The sequence below is a fragment of the Colius striatus genome, chromosome 4 (genome assembly GCF_028858725.1).
Source record: "Colius striatus isolate bColStr4 chromosome 4, bColStr4.1.hap1, whole genome shotgun sequence".
Taxonomy (NCBI): domain Eukaryota; kingdom Metazoa; phylum Chordata; class Aves; order Coliiformes; family Coliidae; genus Colius; species Colius striatus.
The window spans coordinates 63,719,748-63,743,739 of NC_084762.1; the positions used below are offsets into that span (position 1 = coordinate 63,719,748).

General features: G+C 34.8%; 1 protein-coding gene across 2 annotated transcripts in view; it reads right to left on the reverse strand.

Moving 5' to 3' along the window:
• Nucleotides 1–23,992, reverse strand: part of TRPA1 (transient receptor potential cation channel subfamily A member 1) — a 60,471-nt gene that overhangs the window by 6,109 nt on the left and 30,370 nt on the right. For both annotated transcript variants that reach the window (XM_061995539.1, XM_061995540.1), the window contains exons 5-23: nt 23,559–23,667; nt 23,052–23,197; nt 21,500–21,636; nt 20,153–20,201; nt 16,764–16,863; nt 15,762–15,862; nt 14,600–14,769; nt 14,351–14,515; nt 13,428–13,542; nt 12,023–12,189; nt 11,056–11,149; nt 9,800–9,859; nt 8,345–8,443; nt 7,376–7,446; nt 6,849–6,996; nt 4,100–4,189; nt 3,725–3,894; nt 1,045–1,174; nt 732–914 (exon numbers count right to left, since the gene is read on the reverse strand). In XM_061995539.1, the coding sequence (XP_061851523.1) occupies nt 732–914; nt 1,045–1,174; nt 3,725–3,894; nt 4,100–4,189; nt 6,849–6,996; nt 7,376–7,446; nt 8,345–8,443; nt 9,800–9,859; nt 11,056–11,149; nt 12,023–12,189; nt 13,428–13,542; nt 14,351–14,515; nt 14,600–14,769; nt 15,762–15,862; nt 16,764–16,863; nt 20,153–20,201; nt 21,500–21,636; nt 23,052–23,197; nt 23,559–23,667 (2,304 nt within the window). The remainder of the gene's footprint in view (nt 1–731; nt 915–1,044; nt 1,175–3,724; nt 3,895–4,099; nt 4,190–6,848; nt 6,997–7,375; nt 7,447–8,344; nt 8,444–9,799; nt 9,860–11,055; nt 11,150–12,022; nt 12,190–13,427; nt 13,543–14,350; nt 14,516–14,599; nt 14,770–15,761; nt 15,863–16,763; nt 16,864–20,152; nt 20,202–21,499; nt 21,637–23,051; nt 23,198–23,558; nt 23,668–23,992) is intronic.

Sequence of the window (23,992 nt, forward strand, 5' to 3'; positions counted from 1 at the left end):
ACCCCTTCATTTTGATTCTTCATTAGTCATGTTATGTTAAAAAACTTGTTGACTTCTTGACTAAGATCACAACAACAGCAACTTTAAAAATATGAATTGCTTGACTTTTAATACTCAGATCATATAAAAAACAAGTTTCCTAAAAAAATAAGAAAATTAATGGTATTCACTAGAACACAGATAAAGATATATTACCTATTTTACCCCTTTCTCACCATCACCAGTTTTCTGATTCTTTTTCTTCAGGTCAGGTTTGTTAGTTTTAACACTACTGCTGATTGCTGTTTTGTGTCCAACACAGATCTGGGGTTTGGCTTTTTTAAAAAAATAATTTTGTAGTACTAGGTTATGACACAGCAAAGGGTTGAACAACTAAGACTATGTCTGCTCTAGGAGGCATGCAATTATCAAAGTACATCCTAAAATCACTGTCCTCCAATTTTCTTTCTCAAGACGTCACAATACCACGTTGCAATTCAGATTCCAGCACAGCTACTACCTGAAGATACACAAGGCAACCCTGCAACAGTTAACTGTGGGGAAATATTCAGAGGTGTAAACTGGATGGAAGACGAGTCCAGGGAAAGGCCATTTTTTAATGTTACTGAAAATATCAATTTGTTAGACAATGAATGCATATCACAAGTCAGCATTAAAGTAATTCGATATGCTAAACCTGTAAATAAATCTGTGCTTAACCACCTTGGTATATTATTACATAGTTTACTTACTAGCAAGTTCATAAGAAGGATTGGAATAAGCAAGGTAAATATAATCAGAACTGTGTAACTCAGGAATGGATATGGCAATTCACTGCTTAGCAATGGATCAAGGAATGCATCATGGTAATTAATGTCTCCCAGCATCATAGCAAATGTCTTCATTACAGAAAGCAGAGGTGTGCTATACGTTTGCTGCAAAAAGAAATACCAAAATCAAGAAAAAACCCAGATCAATGGAATTTGCAAATAATCTTTTGAGATTATTTAGAAAAAAAAAATAATAATTGTAATGAAAAAAAATTAAGTATGTCATTCAACTAACCTGTGAACCCAAAAGGACAAAAAAACTGAGTCCAAAGGCAAGTATCAGGAAAAAGAAAACAACAGCAATCCGAATCAAAGTCCTCAGAATTTCCCAGAACATCACAACATAGATGCCATAGTTTTCAAATCTAGGCAATAAGTAAACAGAAAAGATATGAAAAATTAAATAGTGAAGTTAGAGTCTCTTACAATTACTTACATAAGGCTATAATCCTGAAAGTAATCCTGATTTTCATGTGTGAACAGAGACATTTTGCCTCTCTGAGACATCCTGAGATGGTATGAACGTGTTGTACTTTCACATACAAAAAAAAGTCTGTGGTCTTACATACAGCGAGCCTATAATCTTATATTTGAATGTACCAGAGCAGTACTTCTTCAAGATATTAACTCTCAAGAACGTCTTTCACTCTTTCCATAGCCACAGACAGTACAATATTGCACAACAGTTGCACTTGAAATGGTAACATTAGGAAATTATCCCAATTTTTGCTGCCTTTTGGAGCCAACTAGCAAACAGAACAAAAGATAACTGGCACTATGAACCATCTGGTAGCCACATGTCTGATTTAAAAAGATTTTGCTTTTTATATATGGAAAACAAGCAAACAAAGAGAAACACATTGTTCAGGAAGAGGAGTAGCAGAGTTTTAAGATACCTGTGTTTCCAACAATCCTCTGTCATTTGGCAAGTCTATCATTGGCTTACACAACAACTAGATCTCAGAACGTGAGTTGTCATAAAGCAGATGAAGCTCCTTTTTTCCCCAAACCTGAACTTCAGAATTTATGTCCTCTGCCAGATTCAGGGACCAGATGACTGTTTTATGCTACAAGAGCAGCAACTGAGAAAATCCCTCCACAGGACCTCCTCCTCCAAAAATACTATGTGCAAGACTGAAAGCAAAGCAAATCTTATGTTCTACTTATTAGGCATTTCTTAGGCAAAACTCCATTGAAGTCAATGGAGCTACAGGTTGCTTTGAGAAGAGATGGCCTGAATGAGTAGAAAAATGTGTGGAGTTCCACTGCTATAAAAATGAAAAATATTGAGGCCAGGAAAGAATTTCATCTAAGAGAAGAAGGAAAGTTGGGCAATCTTGAATTTACTATTTTCTTTTTAGGTTTGTCCTGGTTTTGGCTGGGGTAATTCTTTTCCTAGTAGCTGCTACAGGGCTGTGCTTTGGGTTTATCCTGAAAGGAATGTTGATAACACTGGGATGTTTTAGTTACTGCTGAGCAGAGCTTGTATAGTGTCAGGGCGTTTTCTGCTTCTCACTCTGCCCTGCAAGCGAGTGGGCTGGGAGGGCACAAGAAGATGGGAGGAAGCACAACCAGCACAGCTGATCTGAAGTAGCCAAAAGGCTATTCCATATCATAGACTGTCATGCCCAGTACATAAACTGGGCAAGGCCAGCAGGGAGAGGCAGACATTGTTCAGGCATCAATCAGTGGGTCCTGAGTAATTGCACTGGGCATCATATGGGTTTTTTTTTGTTTTGGTGGTTGATTTTTTTTCACTTGGGTTTTATTTTTTCTTTGTTACGTTTCTTTTCATTACTATTATTCCTAGAAATTATTATTGTTGGTATTATGATATTTAATTTTCATTTTATCTTATCTTAAACCATGAGTTTTACTTTTTTTCCCCTCATTTCTCCTTCCCATTCCACTGCAGCGAGTCAGGGGACCGAGTGAGTGGCTGCATGGTGCTTAGTTTCTGGCTGGAGTTAAACCATGACAAGGTTTAACTCACAGTTTGCCCACAGCATGTAGCAGACAAAAGAGGACATGCCTATTCATTAGTCATCTAAGGTCAGGTGCATGTAGGACAGCATTTGCCTGCACAGGCAGTACCATAAAGATACTCTCTCTTGATGATATTAACTCAGTTTACAAACTTTGTCCTTCAACATCCCACCTACAGCAAAATGAGTGATTCTAAAATCACATACTGTCAGCTTTATTTTCTGAACAGCTCCAAATCACCATATTTGCTGATCAGCCACACTTCATCTTTATGCAGGATAGTCCTGCCCAGGCACAAACAAGTTGTTTAGCCTTAAGCACTACATCCACACTAATTTTTCCCCCAGCCAGCCTTCCTGCAGTCCATCACTCTTGGATACAATTGTACCAGTGACAGCGTTAAGATCGCTGATGGCAATAAACAGACCTAATGCCAATTAAAGAAATAATTTCATCCATTGTAATTCTTAACAGGACACCATGATGTAGAAAAGTGGGGTGTGTTACTTAATCTGCAAAATGATAAAAGAATTTACCTTCTCACAAGTATTACTTATAAAAACAGACTTCCTTCTTCCCCTTGTAATTCATACCCTTATTTTTTGTTTTTTGGAGAGAGAGGCTACATGGTATAATGAAATACATTTTAAAACAGACATACGTGGTGGCGTTGTTTACTTAACTTTAAAATAAATCTTACTATTTCTTTAGGTGCCATATCACATGCTGTGATTCTCTACACTGAAAACAGTGAAAACTCCATTACATTCAATGAGGTACAAAAATTCCTACAGTCTTAATCTGAAAACTTAAAGAAAAAAATGAGAATAGGGCTATGCTATTTCACTTGATCAGTCACAGTTTAGGATATGCAAAATATCTGAAAATATTAAGAGTATTTTATTGTAAAGTACATAAATAACTTTTACCGTTGAAGGTAAAGCAAGAAGTTCATCCAAGATAAGTATACAGCAATCGCTCCACATTCCCACTGCAAATGGGCTGGTGTATTAATAAATAAAGAAGACACAAAAATTATGCTTGTAGTATAAATTGTCCAGTCCAGTAGATTGGAGTAATCCAACAAATACTTCAATTTCTAGGATTTAAGGGAGACAGAAACATATTTACTAGTCATGCATCATTAAAGGTCTGAATTCAACACACTATTTAAATCCTCACTTTGAATCTAGTATAAATTGGTATTTTGTTTTCAATTAGGGAAAAATGGGATGTATTTCAATATCATACAAACTGCTGTGCAAGCATATGGTCTGATTAATGTTATTTCTCTGTGTATTTACCTGCTGTATCAGCTGAAATATTTCTTTGCAGATTCCCAGTAAACTCATAATTAAAACTAAACACATACACACTCTCGTGAAGTACGAGTTCTGAAACAAAAATCAGAGCACAAAACAAATTAGAAATTATTAAACAAATGTTTAGTTCAACTCCACCTACTGCATACACATTACATTGTCAAATTAAGAAACTCTGTTAGCTTGCTGCATCTAAACTTATTAACAAAGCAGAATGTAGATAGTAATATTTACTGTGAAATCCATGTCATGTATATTCTGTTTAAGTACTTCAAATCAAGAATGAAAGTTTGAGTATTCCTGTAATAAGTTGTTGCTGGGCAGCTTCCTTATTTCTGCTACTTGAGTTTGGGATCAGAAATTGTAGTATTTATGGCACGTTTTCAGTATGTTTTGCCATTGGATGAACATAAAGGCAAATTCTGTTGTCTTAACTTCATCATTATATTGCAGTAACTGGAATGGCAATAGAAGTCTTTGGACAACTGGAAATCCTTTGGACAACTGGAAATCCTGATATTCTATGTGATCACTCCTTTTGATGTCTCCCTTTACAACCAGCATAGGTAAAGATGACTTTGTTGTGAAAAGTCATCTATTGGCATTAATAAAAATAATGAATTTCACCCTTAACAAACAATTTGTGGAGCTAATTGCCCACCTGACGGGTACACTAACTCAAAGGCAGACCACAAATTCATGGCAATCACTTGTCAGTGGTGCTGTAATACATGGCAGCATCCACCCCATTCTGATGTGACTGGGTTACAACTAAAGCACCATGATCTTTAACACTGTGCTCCCTATAGATCTGGCATTCCCCAATCCATTCCCGTTACTGGGTTACTAGGACACTATCTCCTCCAGTGCATGGCACTTCATACGTGCTGCTGTTGCTCCAGTCTCAGGCAGCATCTTCATAGCTTCTGTTCAGCGTGCTGCTTCTCCATCCTCTGACATCATTCCTCACTGAAGGAAAGGACTTTCTCTTTCCACTATGCTGCTTCTACTCACTGTGGTGATTCAAAGGCCTGGGTCAGTCTGAGGTACTCCTCTGCACGCTGTATGCAGCTCCTGTCATTCTTCTGTCTTCCACCAGGAAGATGAGTGAGTTACTGGAGCAGGAATTGTTCCAGTTCTGCTAGCTCTCCTGGCTTCTGGATCTGTGAGAATCCTGCACACACTGAGCTGGGCTGAGTACATGATTCTCCAGATTTTTTTCACATATCAAGACATCCTCATGAATCTTTTATATCCCTTGAGTTTATTTCATATTTTTGCTAGCATATCCCTTTCAAATTCCCTTTCAGTTTTACGTCTTTTCTCTCTCAAAAGAATTGTAAAATTTCTTGACTTTTTTTTTTCTTTTCCCAAGCCCATTTCAATCACTTGGTTGAAATGGGTCATTTGAAAAGTTTGCCACACAACAAAAGTCATCTCCATTACCATCAGTATGTTACTGCTTCAGGGCTAATGACACAACTGTCTTAGAATATAGAACATCATGGAGACAGAGCTCTGTGACACTCCTGCCCTTCACATGGACACAGGAGTGTACCTTGTACTCACAAGCTCAATAAACAGTGGAAGCTGTAGTTCCTTCTTTGGAAGTCTAGTACAATGTTCAGTTTAGGGCCAACACAGCTTTTTTAATAGACAATACAGCTTAGTTTTAACTGCAGGAAGGAAACATTTACAAAAAGGACACCAGCCAGTCACACTAATGTCTTTCTTTTCTAAAACCTCATTCTTCTGTAGCAGAGGACCTGGCAAGTCTAACTTCTTCGGTTCATTATGTTGTCCTAATTATTCCAGTTCCAGCTTCTGAGAAAATGTTTGAGCTTTGACTCTTAACAACCTCGAAGTCTCTATATGGAGCACAGGTTTATCCCGAGACAGGATAAATTCCTGCTTGCTTTCCTTATGGTCCTAACTAAAGCATCATTTCCATCCACTGCATATCATGAATGAGATTAATATTCATAAATTACTAAAGTAGTCCCACACCTACCATAGCTGTGACTGAAGAGATAAACATTCAAAAGTCACTATGATGTATATTTTTCTTCTATTTTTTTTTCTACTAAGTTTATAAATGGGGATTATAGGACACAACCAATACACTTAAAAAGCCTCACAGAATTTTCCATCCCATATGAATTCTGCTGTTACATGTTTCACTACACTTGTACATGAGGTACCTTCAAAGAAACTGGCAAAAGTTGCTTTGTCTTAGCCTCACAGTTTATGAGCCTAGTGAAGAAATAATGCGTCTGCAAAGGAAATTAATACAAAATATGGGCCAAGAAAGATGTATTTGAATACCTAAAAGCATTTCATTATTGACTACTCATTCTGTGTCAAATTTTAAAGGTGCGATAATCCAAATTTTGGCTGAAAATTAAAAGGACATTGACAGCTTAAAAATCCACTGTTTTCTGTCTTTTCATAAGTAATGGCACGTTAATCTTTTTTCCTCAACATTAAAGAAATCTTCACTTCAGGAAAGACATTGAAATAACCATGTACCAGATGTAAAATTTTCAGAAAAGATTAAAAATAACAAATGAGAACTGAAAATTATCTAGAGAAGATGCCACTGAATGTTTTAAAATATACACGTCCAATCTATACCTTAGAGTTGCTAAATCAGAAATCATTCTAGAAATTATGTAAACGCTTTTGATACAAAAATCTTAAAGACACTGTAACTAATAAGAAATCTCAGTACCTCATATTCTAACGGTCTTGCTTCATAGACCTCTGTTCCATTCAAAGGTCTTCCTGGCTGTATGTGAGTGACCAGAAGAGTCAGTGGGATGAGACCAAGAGAATATATGCCTAAATTCATCAGGTGTGCTCGAAACCCATAGGCCATCCTTGAAAGTGAGAATGTTAAAGTTACAACACTTCACAAATATAGAAGTGTATGCATTCACATGCAACAGTCAACAATGACCTTTCTGAAACACTGTTCCTTCTCTCCTTAACTCAGCAATCCTTTTATATGTTTTTTAAATAAAACAGAAACAAAGATATGAGATTCCTTTGTGGTAAATATCAAAGAATCGTTAATAAATGATAGGTTACTTGATAATCATCAGCATATTCTAAATACGCTTATGAGAAATTATATAGAAAAGACACTGGCTTCAGTCAACACTGTAAATATATACATCTTTGTAAACAACTCTCAGGCACAATTGCCTTCATCCTGATGTGCAATATTATAGTTTATGTACATTAAAATACACATACCACTTCATAAGCAAATATTCCTTACACACAGGATGACTGAGTAGCTCCATGCGGTTGTGGCGTACCATGGCCTACAAAACAAGAAAGCAAAACACATGGCCTACAAAACAAGAAAGCAAAACACACTTATCTAGCTACACAAAGTGCTTAAAAAACTGACCAGACCACCTTCTATACTTGAATATTAGCCTAATATAGGCTAATATTAGCCTAATCAAAAATTAGCCTAATCAAACATAAAATGTCTTTAAGGTATTGTAAAGTTCTTTGTTTATGCACTCTAGCCCAAAGACATTACTGTCTTGCCTTCTCTGCCTACTGAGGCATCCAGCTTCAGACCTGCTGCTCCGTTAGTCTGCTTCAAGCTTTAAAAAACTGTACCAACTATTACCAGCTATAGCTGTGAGATGACTAAGCTTCTCTAGTTATATCTAGGCAAGACAAAACATTTACTGTTAGACTGCATACCAAGTCTAACTGCCAACAGGAAGCCCCAAAAGTAATCAAATTAAGCCAGAAAGTTTGTTCTGTAAACATTTTCTGTTGAGAGAATGAGAGAATAGACTGGCAATGTAAAAGAACAGTAAAATTTATTTTAGGCACAGAAAGTATCCTGCAATTAACGTCTGAAAAAGTTGGTTTTGTTAGGTTTTTTAATGCTATACATTCCATTGCCTGGTCACCTGGATGACTGGAGTATGATTTTCTTTGATATATTACCTGCACATAGAGCATGTTCTCTTGAAACATTCATAGTTGTTTAAATAAACTAAGCATTTTTAGCTAAATCTAAAAGAAATATATTTTATTACTTAGACTCTAAAAAGTTAGGCTCAAATTTTATTCCACTTTAAATATATCAAGTTAGGAACTTTGGAGATTAAATATTACGATGAAAAACTCAAACCTCTTGATTTTATCTAAGGCAAGGCAGCATGAAATGATGTTAGAGTAAAATAAAGAACTTACATTTAAAGTGGTAAGTGGTTCATAGAAAATGTCCTCACCATCCTTTAGTTTCTTGTTAAGCGTTAGGGGACACTGAAGATACCTGAAGTTATATTCAATCTAAATAATAAACATAAACCAGCATTTAAATGTGGTTAAACTAATATACCAAGATTGAGATAATGTGCTTAATTTAAAAAAGGTTCTCCTTGTGTCAAAGCAATGAGACTGCTTGTGCATAGTGATCGTTAGTCACTCTGCCAGTGGACACATGCCATCAAGATACACATTTGTGACTGTACAATGATTAAAGGATCTTTTTGAATTTTAAAATAAAAATAAGACACTTATTCTCAAAATACAACAGTGTAGAAAGATTGTTCTCATACCGAAATTTGTTTTAATGTTAACTTTGAAAAAAAGCTTGTATTATAAAGTTATATGGCTTTGAAAATAATATAAAGAAAAATAGCAAGTTTTCTGTTAATGATGTAGACACAAGCCGACGTAAAAATTGTTAAGGTGATTTTCAATGTGTTTTCCAAGGAAACGTAACTCTAAAACATTCATGACTCCTTAGCATTGTGAAAATAATCTACTGCTTAATATTTTGGACAAGAATTTACAAAAAAGAAACATGTTGGACTGAATGATTGATGACAATTGTACTACTTCTGATAGACATGCTTTTGATCCGCATAAATGGATCTTCTGTCACTGATATTTTCAAATATCCATAATCTCTGATATCCAGCTTGATTGTACGAATTAACACAGTAAGGATAGAGTCTACAGATTGCTCAGGTTTCATGTTATACTTGTTAAGATGCAGAAGCATGAAGACTATAAAAAAATGAATTTCAAAGCCGTTTCCTGATCAAAGGATAAACTAGGATCAGCCAGCTGTGTTTTCTGTTAAGATCTGATACTAATCTCAAGTGTATATCATCCATATGAACTTGACATAAACATTAAAGTATTTATAATGTGTTTCCTAAACTTTCAAGTAAAAAAACCCTGTTAATTTCAGTGTCAGAGGGGCAATCAAGAGAATTAAACCAATGCCTTTGCTGAGAAAAATAAAGAAAGAGGCTAATAGGTAAAGACTACTGTTATCTGCTAAACTGATTTTTAAAAGTCATCCTACTACTATTAAGTTATTTTTCCTAATAAATTTTAAAAGCATAGGTTTAGGACCAGTTATTGGTAAACAACTACTGAATTATTTATAAATCAAGCTAAAATATTTGCTGATTTCAATTTACCAGCTGTAGAACCATAACTGCAAATACAGAAAACATTTAACAGGTTAAAATTTAGTTCAGTATTAATAGATAAAAGTGAAGTTGATGATTTTCTAACTGAATTATTATCCAAATAATGTCCTGATATTAACATATAGCCAGGCATATTGTTATATATTCCCTTCTAAGACTGTAAAATGTACTGTCTTCATAAATTTTTTCATTCACTTACATAGAAGTCTCGACTTGTCTTTTCCTCTGAAGACTCGATTATGCAGTTGTCCAAAACCAGCTTTGCAGATAAACAGAAAAGTGAATTAAGGTGATATAGATAATGTTCATCAGAAAAGATATGTCTGTACCTGAAGAAAGTTACTTTCAAATACAACAGTAATCTCATGGAAGTGATGACTCAGTCAGATTTTATATGTTAAAGACATAAAAATCCAGAGATTACATGTAGGAGCTAAATAATGAAACTATGCAGTTTACAAGGCTGCACATTAATTTACAAGTATTAAAATGTAAAGTGTTTATGAATATTTACATACCAAGTCACTTGCTCTTTAATTAACAGCATTTCTGTAGTGTCATTTAACAGTTTAGAAGGTCAAAATAAATGGGTTTGAACCCAACTCTCTTCTGATTTTCATCATTTTTACAGTACTTTTTATACTACTTTTATATTCTTCTAACTCCATTGACCTCAGCAAGATAAGAACTTTTTCCAATACTAAAGAAGTGGGGTGTATTAGAAGGCGTGTGTTTAGTAGGTCGTGAGAGGTTCTCCTCCCTCTCTACTCTGCCCTCATGAGACCGCATTTGGAATATTGTGTCCAGTTCTGGGCCCTTCAGTTCAAGGACAAGGAGTTGTTGGAAAGAGTCCAGCACAGGGCCACAAAGATGATGAAGGGAGGGGAGCATCTCCCATATAATGAAAGGCTGAGGGAGATGGGGCTCTTTAGTTTGGAGAAGACTGAGGGGTGACCTCATTAATGTTTACAACAATGTAAAGGATGGGTGTCAGGATGGATGGAGCCAGGCTCTTCTCAATGATGGCCAGTGACAGGACAAGGGACAATGGGTATACGCTGGAACATAAGGGTTCCAAAGAAATACAAAAAGTCCTTCACTGTGAGGGTGACGGAGCACTGGAACAGGCTGCCCAGATGGGTTGTGGAGTCTCCTTTTCTGGAGATATTCTAAAACCCACTTGGACGAATTCCTGTGAGACCTACTCTAGGTGGTCCTGCTCTGGCAGGGGGGTTAGACTAGATGATCTTTTGAGGTCCTTTCCAGCCCTTCTTCTGTGAATCTATGTGAAAATTGACCAAAGTGAAACTATCATGATAATACAATTAAACCAATTAAACTCTTTTTGTTTTATAAGTATTCGTGAAGACAGCATTAGAAAACCAATGGCAAACGATGCCACGTAACTAAGGCTCTTTAGTGCAGTCATATCTTTAATATGTACAGAAAACTTACTTTAAACGAATCGGGAAGATACTCAACCATTTCCAGCAAAGGACACTTATTGGCACTGGAGTAGTGAGAGAAGGTCAAAACAGCTTCTTCCCATCTGAAAAAATGAGTTAAGACAATGGAAAACAAATTAGTGTCTTAGCTTTTAAATTAGCTACTTTTAGGTTATTTGTGTTTTAATTAAGATATTATCTTACTTAATCTACTACAATATGTAACAAGTTCTCCTACCATTAATTGGAAAACAAGCTGTTTGGAGAGTGACCGAGTAACATTCTGGATGCTTCTCTAAGAATGCTTCATGATTAATTTCATTATCAATCAAGTAGAAATGTTTCAACTAAGACCTTATAAGAAATATGAAACCTGAATTAAAGCTGGAATCTTTGGTCACAAGATTAGGTGAGTAAATACAGTAAAACACTGGTAGTGTTCCTGCAACTCTCATCAAGGGATGTGATCATTAGGGCTGTAGTGCAACACTTTTACTCCTGAAGTGGGACTTTGCTATATTGTAATATAAAATATTCTAAACTGCAGTTGAACTGCCACATTGTACAATATCTGCAAAAAGTTAAAATTACATCTCTTAAATGCTATCAGTTGCTCTCACATTTTGAATAAAATTCTGTAGGTATTGAAGCATTATGAGAAAGGCAAAATTTATGTAGACAAAAAAAAGAAGATATGGGAAGGACTACTTATTTCTAATGGCTTATACACAGATATTTTAACAGAATCTGAGTTAGTCAATCTAATATTTAAAAATCAAAATGCCACCTATATCTGATACCCATTACAATTACAACACTTTTATTTGCTCTCCCTAGAACATAATATAATCTCTGGAATTTCAAAAAAAAAAGAAGTTTTCAGTATAACTTATTGAACTACAAATTTTCACAACAATTAAAACAAAACAACACACAATGGAAAATAAATTCAAAAAATCATTTTCTGTGTACTTTACCTTTTATGCAAAATGACAGCAGACACAACATCCTTTCTCCTGTTGTGTATTGCTTCATGGAAAAAAGAAGCTACTGCTTTGTTCAACAGAATTTTTGCACCATAATCAAGAAGTAACCTTACTGCTTTTGCATGTCCTTCTCTTGCAGCCAGGTGTAAAGCCGTGTTCTGCACAGGAAAGTACATATTTCAGTCCTTTCCCATATTGAAAAGCCACACGCTACTTTCAGTTGCAAGTTCTGAATACTTTCACTAGCAACATGAAAAAGCAGAATATTGTCACAGAGATTGATAGAGACTGTAGTCAAATTCTTTATATCTAGATTTACAGTACTGCTAAATTTGAAGAGGAAACAAGTTGTAGGTAAAAAAAGCCAATTCATTACTATCATGTCATTTAGTTTTGCAACTAACAAATTTCAAGTCACAAATAGGTAAAAATGACGCTATCCACAGATACAAAACACAAGCATTTGATAATAAGGAAAAGAAACATCCCATTATATCCTGAAGTGTGTACAAAAACAAATCTGCAAGAAAATCTGCAGGCCTGGTTTAATAAGGGGAATGCTTTTTTTCTTAATTTTTTTTTCCTAATTTCTTAAAAGTATGGCCGTGACTTGTCACACTGAAACCGATTTTTTAAAGCCTTCCCAACTTAACCAGATTTTTCTAGGAGAAATTAAGATGTAAATATTGGCTTATCTATGATTCTGTGATTCTGTGATTATCATTAACTTCCAGGTAAGATTTGTGCCTAATCTGATAATTCTAAATTATTTTAATTCCAGTTGTCAGGGAAATTAGCAACACCTTCTATGTTGGAAACTGAATACTTCTTAAAAATGACCACCATAGGCTTTCTGATGGTGAATTGTTAGTTTCATACAGAGGTCTCCAGTCCAGGAAATGGATTCTGTCTTGGCCCAACAGATACTGCATCTGTCCAAACTTTAGAGCAAGACAGGAACTGTACCTGTTGGACATGGCTATGCAGAACAGATTTCAAGCAACATGTTAGTGAGCTACAGTTGTTACTGGATTTTAAAAAATCTGTTCAAGTTCTTTAAATTACTAGTGTTTGCACTAAATTGTTAAAACACTCTTTCATTGTAAATGGGACAAGAAGGACATGTCTAACATACTCAGTATTTTATGTTTTTTATGAGACTATTTACATTTTTTTGGACTCCTACTTTTAAGAACTGGCTAACAATTGCGGCAATCATATATTAATCTAAGCAATAAACTTTAAGAGTGGTCAAATACAAAGACTTTAAATCCGCCATGGGAAATTAAATATTACATACGTAATGCACAGTGTTAAACTACTAATAGCATGCCATTGACATTTGGTCTAGAAGTAATGGCAGAAAAGAAATAACTGATGCTATGTAAACACATACCCCTTCTTCGTCCACTCTGTCAGTACACTTCACATTAGTATCCAAAATGATCTGCATTGTGCGAGTGTATCCTCCAAAGGCAGCATGGTGCAGGGCTGTCCAGCCTTTATAATCACTTACATGTAGTGGTATAAAATAATTATGAATGTAATTACATTGCATATATAATATACACATATTATCATAGCTATCCTTGCTAGCTGTACTAGTTCAGCTAAAGATACTGGAAATAAATAATCTGACAGTAGTCCATTTAGCAGGTCCTCCTCAGTCACCAATGCTGAAGGTATGACATGTCTGCTGCTAACGGATCGCTTCAGAATGCTTAGGCCTCTAGCTCCAAGCTGTAGCTGTTGTAGACTTGGAAGCACGGGACTTGAAAGTTAAAGCTCTGCACCGTACCACAGAAAGATGACTCTCAACTTTTGGCAGCTTTGGCTCCTGGCTTTACGTGCCTGAGCTTGGAAGCTTTTGTGGAGCTGTCAATGATCTGAGGATCTTTGAGATGAAATCAGGACTTAAGAGTGCAAGGCAAGTTGTTTGTGAACCACCAGTCCTAAGAAGCCCTACTCAAGCCAGTATGTAAAGCTGACATGATTGTAATATTTGCAAAGCAATATTTTTTCCAGCAAAAGGTTCAATGTTCTTCTCTCAGTTGGATTTAGAAAAATGTCTGTTTGCCCAGCATTAGAAGCCTGGCTTTACAGCCAGCTGTGATAATGTGTGGCATCTGCAGCCTAGTGCAATCACCTTGGTTTTATTTATTTTATAAGTATGCTCCTGTATTGTATATTTACATTTGTATCTATTCATATATTAAATGTATTTGTGTATTATATTTGTCTTAACTTTCCAGCAGATGGACGTAAAATATAGAGTGCTAGTTCTTTTTTGCCAGAACGAATGCAAATCTGTATACTTACCAGAGAAAAAGGGCTCCTCTCTTCAGAAGAAACTGAACTACTTTCTCATGACCATTCTGGGCTGCCAAATGAAGGGGAGTCATTCCCTTCTTATCACCTTCATTCAAAAGTCTCGTGTCTTTCATATCTCTTATAAGTCGTTGACATGTATTGATGCGCCCATAGCTTTGAAATATAGAGATTAATGTCAAAAAAAATAGGGATGGAAAAAAATGACATTGATTCCATTGCCCAGTCTGCACTACTAACCTGGCAGCAAAGTGTAATGGTGACTTCTTGTCCCTGCTCTTAGAATAGATGGAAACGTTGAGGCTGAGTAAATTATTTACAGAGAGCGCCACACCTTGTCTGCATGCATAATGCAATGGAGTGCATCCCTCATTATCTTCGTCCACTACAAGATTTTTAATATGTTCCATCTGTTACCCCACAAAAAAAAAATCCAAAAGTACAGAATTACATTTATATCACTAATGCTCCACAGCTTCTAATAGCTTGTAAAACCAACATTAATACTTTAAAGCGGTATCTAAAAATAAGAAACAATCTTTTAGAAAAGTAAATTTAGCAACAATTAGCATTTATTGTCTGCTGATTTATGGATCAACAATTTTTTCAAAGAATTACTCTTTGAGGACCACAGCAGTCTGCCACTCTGCACCCTTACTGCAATACATCCACGGTACAATACAGGAGGTTCCTCTTTGCTGCCATTCAACCATAATACTCATTTCTGTCAGCAGAAGGCTTGTACAGAGCGTAAGGGTAGTAGTATATAGATTGTATTCAGTAGCAAAACTTCTGGCTGTCAAGAAGAAGTGTGTTGTAAGATCAGTTATACTTGATTCCCATTGAAAAAGTTGTTTCTGGAGCTCTAGAGGCTAGCAAATTCAACCCCTTCAAGTAAGCTTGGGCTCTAGCAATATGAGTGCTTCACCTCAGTATAGATACATACAAATCCATGTTTGAAATCCTTTTTAAAACCAGATCAAAGACTTCATTACAGTCCAGTCCACAGAAAGCTCCTGAAGAATATGCTCTAAAGCTATTTAAGCCCTAGAGCTTGACTAACAATGAGCACATCCCCTAGATTTACTGCATGCAAGCTGGGAAAATAGAAGTGAAAAGGTCCGTATTTTATTGCCTACCTCTTGAGCTATTCAATTCCCCAACAGCAAAATAATTTATGGGATTATGTTATTCCTTTGCCTGGCAATAAGAAAACTGTATTATTGGCTTTGAAACGTTTTCGTGAGAGATATGTACCTCTTCAAGCTATTTTCTGTGACACTGGGTAACTTAACAAGTACCGTAAACTTTTACAACATTCCAAAATCAAATGGTTTTTGCTTTTTTTCTTTACATTTTATAGTAAAGGTAACAGAAAGAAAGAAATTGATGCTTACTGTACCTGCAGAAATTTCTCATTCAGATGCTGTAATCCTCCAGGTTGCAACACCGTCAAATGCAAGAAATTCCGACCAAGATGATCTTTTAACGATACATTTGCTCCTAGACAAATATAGAAATAAATACCAGCAACTTCAAAACTGCTGGCCCCTGGCACTAACTGATGATATTTAAGACAAATAAACAAATGTTGAACAAACGTGCTTATAAATCTCCAAAATAACAGGTATTCTTTCATGTCAACATTATAACATGTAATTTTACTTGCAACCACCCCATACACTGACACGTCGATTCCATCATTATCTCATGTGTGAATGCATTTTATATTTCATTGCAGTACTAAGATTTATGTGGGATACTGAGCACCTCCAAATCCATTACAGATGCAGAAGTTCACTTCTTCGATTCTCTTAAAGTTGTAATCATGTTACAGTCACAAAACTTCCTACAGAGCTTATTAACAAAATCAGTTATATTACTATCAACAAGAGGAAATGAAAAAAAAAAATAGTACAAACAATAAGCTTGTACCAGGACTGTAGCAACTGAAAAATATAGCTCCAACAATTTCAAGGTGACTATGATTGTACAAAATCACAGGTAACACTTGAAATATGGGCTTTAACATGTAACGATAAATTGCTGGTATGAAACATGACTCCATATACGTAGTGCATTTATTCCACAGTTCTGCTTACTTTGTGAACTGCTAAGGAGTATAGGGATGGAGAACCAGTGCCACCTCCATCTTGAAAAGCATGACACACGGCATACACATTTTTCTACTGCCTGTTGAGTCTGTTTCAAAAAGGGTGAAATTTTCACACTAATTCTTCTTTATCTCAAGAGCTACAAGCACTGTGCAGCTGTTTAGCTCAGCTGCTCTTGAACTGTACGCTGAAGTACCAAACTGAAATTGAGAGGAAAGTTGGAGCCAGAGTTTTAACATGTCAGAAGTCTGCTCAAAGGAAGTATATTATATGTATATATTCCTCTTTACCTTTTGAGAGCAGTAAATTCACAATTTTCCATGATGCACAGGAAGTGGCCAACAGAAGTGGGGATCGACCTTCTATGTCAACACTATCAATATTAGCCCCCTGCAATAAAGAATTTCAATTTTATCATGAATAATGAATAAATGATATTTTTAAATGGTGCTGCCCTTCATTAGCATAGCAGAATTACAGGTCTTCTTACTGATTCCAGGTAAGTAAATTCAATAAACACATTATATCTCAATATAAAACTACTATGTTTTCCAATCATGAGCCACAGCCTAGTCATTTATACACTTAAATTTAGCTGCCTAAAGAATAGTAGTCTTCTAGGTGTACCGAACTCACAAATAATGGTCTTTTGTTAGGGTTCCTTTCCAAGCATTTAAATACTCAAAATACGTAATTCTAACTTGATATAATGGGATTGAAGTTCTGTAAAAATACAAAAATTGCAGCCCTTTTGAATGGTAGGGTCTTACTTATCAAATAATTACAAGAACAAGAGCCTTCTGAACCTCTATGCTATAAAGATACTGTTCAAAAAGTAATACATCCAGGGATTAGTATAGTTCCACCTGCATAGCTTCAGCTATCTTCATTTTCTGTTCTTCATTATAAGCTATATGAGCCAAGTTAATCTCAACCTCAAAATACCTGCATCAACAGCAGGCACATTTATATTCTCCAAACTCAAGGTTTTTGATACAATCACTCTCCTTAGGAGAAGCACAAATACTGGAATGAAATTTTCTGGAAAAATCCCAGTTTTTCTCTTTATTTTTGCACAAGATACATACTGCCAGGACAATATGGTCACTGTGATCATATCAACAAATTACTAAGAGTATAAACATATCTATCTAAAAACTTCCACCACTGAGGGTGTTTGAAGATACAAGCAAATGAAACAATGAGATGTATGTATATTTTATGATGTTTTAGATGTAATTTTTCTAGATAGTGAGTTGCAAGGCAAACTGGATGTGTTGAGCAAAGTACACAAGAAAATCTGTGTTTTTCAGATAATATTCAGAGATCATTGAAAAAAAATCAATGGGAGTTTTTCCATTAACTTGAATCAACTTTGGGTTCAGTCCTAATTCAAGAGAGAATTAATCATAATCATGAGCAATATTTACTTTGTAGGATGGTAAAACCTGTAATGTAGTAATAAGAAAAATTTAATAAATGTATGATGAATACCACAGAAAACAGGAAGCTCACATTGTATGTTGATGAAGTGTTTTGAGAGTAAGACATACAGGATCCTTTCCTCAATTATCGTTCTATAAGGTCAGACAGCCTTTTAAAAATGTTCTTATTCATCAAAAAAAGAAATCTTTTTTTATCCGAGTAGCTCATTCACTTCAGTGAACACATGGCAGCAATTTCCAGCTAACAACAGAATCTTTAATCACCTTCCCTCCAGCTAGCATCATTGTTCAGCCTTCGGCAAAATGAATTCAGCTTCATTCATCACTATATATCACAATAAGGAGTAACCTATATCTTGCTACATATATTTACCACATTTACAATACAGTTAAATTAAGAGGTTGTAAATTTAGCTTCTGAATTCCTTTGCATTTAGACATTAACACATATGAGTTAAACAGATATCAATAAAAAATAAATTTCATGCAAATTTTGCAAGCATCAATTAGTATTTAGAAGGAAACATGTAAAATTACATGTGCTTATTTACTTTGAATAAACATGTTTCAATAATTGTGGGCTTGAGAGAGGTTCTTCTCCTCCTCTACTCTGCCCTCGTGCAACTGCAAAGGGGTAATGGGTACAACCTAGAACATAAGATGTTCCTAAGTAACATAAGGAAAAACTTCTTCACTGTGAGGGTGACAGAGCACTGGAACAGGCTGCCCAGATGGGTTTTGGACTCTTCTTCTCTGGAGACATTCAAAGGAGTTCCTGTGTGACCTGTGTGGTCCTGCTCTGGCTGGGGGGTCGGACTAGATGATCTTTCAAAATCTTAAGATTCTGTGATAAAATCAATGATGTAAACTCAGGAAGAACCAGACACTTCAATTCTTAATTGTCCAGTACAGAAGAAAAAAAAAAACAAACCCACACTAAATGAAATTTACACTAGTTAAATCATAAAAACTTTCAGAATTTCAAATGGCTATCTAATGTACAAAATACCGTTTTCTGTATTAAAACCAGAAAGCCATGTTGAAGTGAAATTTGTTATTGAGTAGTAATCGTGCTCCATCTTTTCTTTTTGCCCCTAATGTACACTACAGAACAGCTGATACCTAGTGGTTATACCAGAGTCCAAGAGAAAAGGCAGCACAGGTTGTATGTGCCACATCCCACGAACTCCAACTGGCCTTTTGATCCATTCCCTGACAGGGCAAATGAAAAGAAGACCTAAAGCTTCAAAACTGACATACTTTATATGGAAAACCACACAAACTCAGCATAGATGCTACAGAATAGGACAAAATAATCAAAATTACACTCAAGGTACAGAAATTTGTTCTTAGCAAATGCAGTGTTAAAGACTTTCCACACAAGCCTCGACATGCAAAAACTTTTGTTTGTATTTCTCAGGTAATAATTCTGTAGATACATTATTTTGTCAGACAAGTTTAAGCACTCAAACCTCATCATTTCACATCTGAATTACAAAATGACCACCACACGTAGTTTTGACTAACTCCATTCCCTTCAAAAGAGCTTCTGAGATTTGCAAAACTATACAGAAGGGAACTTTTCTTAATATAATTGTCATGAAATTAAGTAAAAAAAATACATAAAATGAAGTCTGATGACTTCTGAAAATTTCCTCAGCAGAGTGGGGCATATGATTATATGAGTACTAGCTTAATTTATATAAATGGACACTTGGAGCAAAGGCAGCAGCATCCCTGGTTACAATTCTCTTTCGTCATAATTATTCAGTGAAGAAACACAACCAAACTATGGAGAGTACACACACAAACTTCAGTTAATACGAGTATGTGATCCCAGAGCAATCACGTGTCCCTATTTAAAAAAAGGGATTTCTTTCTGGAAAAATCAAATCAAATTCAATGGATGTTTAGCATTTATTTCATTATTCATATCTGAAAAGTGAGGATGACTAAATCAGTTTGTCATATTTAGTAAAACATGTTTCTATAAACTTTCTGAGTAAGTAAAATGAAGATGAAAATACAAGTTTTCATAGTCTGAAACTGTGGGGGGCAATTATGGAGCCATAACTATCGTTGTACTGTAACTATCAATCATGCATTATGAAATATATACATATCTAGATAACCTATACCTGAGAAAACATTCTCCTTTATGAATTTCTCTATGCAGACCTGTAGTAACAGATAGTAATAACCTCTATAAACATGTTGCTTGATTAAATATTTACCATTGAAATCAAATACTCGGCCAGTTCGTAATGATCAAACAATGCTGTCCTGGGGAGGGAAATGCAAAAATACAGTACTATTAGAACAAATAATGAAGTTTCAAGCCAAAGGGTAGCATTTTCTCTATTTGCTGCATTTTCTAACATTTTCAAATAAATACATTTTTAAAATAAAAATACAGCTACCTTTATTACAAAAATAATTTTTATAAATAATTTATAAATAATTTCTATTTACTCATTATTTTTATTATATATATTTATGTTTACTTTTATATTTTATTATCTGTATTATTATACATAATATGTATATATTAAATAATATACACATATATATATATATTAAATAATATTATAATATAATTATAAAGGATAAATTTCAATATTTCGATGTAGGACTTTTTTTTTAAACTAAGTTCAGTTGAATTAATACATTCAAAAATCACTGCAGAAAATGGTCATTGGTAGATCAACCTGCATTTTACCACTGATTTTTAAAAGAACCAGTTATTTCAAATGTCAGACCTTTCACTGTACCACAATAGGTTAATAGAGAATTCCATAAATTTCAGACTCAGCTTGTTCCAGATGGACCTAGAGCCAATCCAATCTTCAAAAATAACTTGCTATATAATTTGTGTAATAATGCTAGAGGAGAGTTAAAATGGCAATGGCTAAACATTTATTCTCACTGTGGCAGGTAAGTCTGCTTTAAAAAAGATAATATAAATCAGGATGACATTAATTTTAAAACATTTTTAAAGCTGTTTACACACATGAAAAATTCCAAGGTTTTATTCTACAGTAAAATATTGAATATTGAAATATTGAATTATATATTATTGGAAAAAATGGTCACAGCAGGAAGTATAACACAGTTAGTTCACATAATCTAAATGTTTTTAAGAAGTCATACTTCTGTTAAATATTTTGACACAATAAGCAACACAGAATAGTAGTTCCAAGGTTGTATTGTATCTCAAATAAAACATTTCCCATAGTATTATAAACCTCAATCTCAGAAGCTGTTACAAATTCCATAAACTTCCTCACTTACTATCTTACTGGGTTACATTTTCAATACAAACTGTTAGTGACCATTCTTTGATATGGTTCCATGGTAATTTGAGCTGCTTTGATTTTGATATTGGCACCAAAAACTTTAAGACTCTCACCAAATCACTGTTTTGTACTGCACTAAAATCAACCCCCATCCCATGGAGAACTTCTAACACTTGTGGAAGGGTGTTATAAAGTTTACCATATAAAATATAACTGGATGCTGAGAAAAACTAACAATACCATGGCTCACAATTTATATTGAAGTCTCGCAAAGTAGCCTCCTACCTGTGAAGTAATGTTTCCTTATTCCCGTCTGCAGCATCAATAATGGATTCCTCACCCGCATAGGATGACATCATTAACTTTACAATCTCAGTTGCTCCTTGAGTGGCAGCAAAATGAAGTGCTGTGCATTTTTCATTCTGTAAATGGAAAAATAAAATAACATTCAAATATTTAAATCCCAACAAACTAACCCCCAACATATTCTAGCACAGGATTCATAATTCCTAAATGTCTAAATTTCTATGCAAGTTAATGAAACTTTAGTCTTTAACTAATGTAGTGAAACTTTGAAGAGATCTTAGAGACCACAAAAGGATAAAGGAATAGTTTTAAAGGATTACTAAAAGCTTCTTATTATTCTATGCCAAGTCCCTAAGACATTAGATAATTACACTCTTAACAATCTTTTGTAGTTGAATTAATAAACAGAGCACCCTTTAATACAAGAAAGCAAAAGAAAACTACAGAAAACCGTAAGCAATCCAGTGCAAGTGAAAAAGCAAACAAATGTGCCTATATAATACAGAAAATGCATTATTTAAAATGTTTTTAAATTCCTTAAATGGAATCCTTCTTAGAAGTCATGCTTAAATAAAATTTTCTGTAGGTTAAAAATAACTTGGACTAAAATGTTATTAAGCTATTATAAGCTTGAGAGTCACAAAATTATGAAGCAATAAATAAATAAATAAATAAATAAATAGAATGATAGTGCCAAAACAGATTTTTTTCTATCTAGATGGGACACACCAGTTTTGGTAAGTGCCTGAGGGTTCTGACTTTCTCCTTTATAGGACAGGAACATTTCTGTGACTGCAGTGGAATGAGCTTTTCTACAATGCCATATGCATTCTCAAAACAGTCTTACTCATTACAAAACGAGCAACATAAATCACCTTACTCAAAAGCTCTGTGTTCAAAGAAATCAAACCAATAAAAGAAGGCTAAACTATATTTATCTTTGCTTTCATGAGTTGATTTCAGCCTTGCAAACAATGTGATTAACAATAGCTATTTTCGGAAATGTTTATTCATCATGAAGCCAGGCACAGGCTTTTGTATCTACAGAATCACAATAGCAGCCGTAGTCCCACAACTTTGTGTTTGCTTACAAATAAGACACTGTAAAAGCCCAGGTACGGCTGAGGACAAATAAGAATAATGAGAATAGCTCAGACCGAAGATCCCATTTCTGTGAAGGTATGATAGTGGTGGAACAGTAAAGAGCTTCTGAAGAAGGCCATGCCATTCTTCAGAGAGCTATCCTGGACTTCATCTGTTTATGATCCAAAGGCTTCCTGAGCCAGAAGGGATGTCGTAAAAATCCATAAAAACTTTTTATACCCACAACATCCTATGTAACTTCTGTAAAGAAATCTGACATTTTGACTGATTGGAGCTAGAGGCTTGTTTTCATTTGCTCCTCTGTAGCTTTTGCACAGGAAGAGACAGTAAGCAATGCTCATCTGCTTGTGTTTTTCATGTACCTCTCAGAGATGTAGAGAACTCTAGATTATATCAGAAGATGTTTTGCTGCACTCCCAAGTTTTACCTGTTTTAGATCAATTTGAGCTCCAAATTCAATGCACATTTTAATCATTTCAAGGTCCCCACTTTGAACTGCTAAATGGAGTGGACTGCACTTTCCGTTATTGGTAAAATTGATGTGGGTTTTAGCAGAGTGACCTAATTCTTCACCTGAGAGAAGAAAATAAATGGATTTTCTTAAGCAAGAATGAGGTATCAGAGGATATAAAGGCTTTTAAAACAAGTATATTAACTGTGGAATAATATTCTCCACCCTTGAAATATTAACCTTTTACATCTACCATTAAACAACGGATGGATACACATTTAGGTAAGCAGCTAAGCTGCTGCTGCAATCCTACAAAACTCAAGGGCATGAATTGCCCATAGAAATAACTGCATTAACTTCTTGTTAAGTTCAATCACAGTTATATTTTCTTGTTTTTACAGTTCTTTCAGAATTAAAGAAGTCAATTGATAACATTGCTATAAGTAATAAATCCTACTAACTGCTTAGGAACAACATATTTACCTTTTTTTAGAAGAATTTCCATACATGTTTTTGCACCTGAAAATGCAGCTGCATGGATAGGCATGCATCCTGTTTTGTTTGGTTTACATATTTTCCCTCCATTTTCAATCTGAAAAATAATGCCTGAATATAGCTTAATAACATACAGACAATCCTAAGAATCATAGTACTACAGACATAGACTCCAGGGTAGCTGTCTCCATTTCTTTATATGTAGCTGTCTCCATTTCTTTATATGTAGTTCATATACAAACATCTTTTGCATCTTATACACCTACACATACACGTGCTATATTTTGTGTTCTCACGACCTTCAAAATCAGTTTAAGTCTTAATTTTGCCACCCAGATATATTTAATCTTAAAAGATTAAATTTCTTTGTAATCTATGCAAAGTAACTTGAATACTAGGTCAATAATTAACTTTCCTTCATT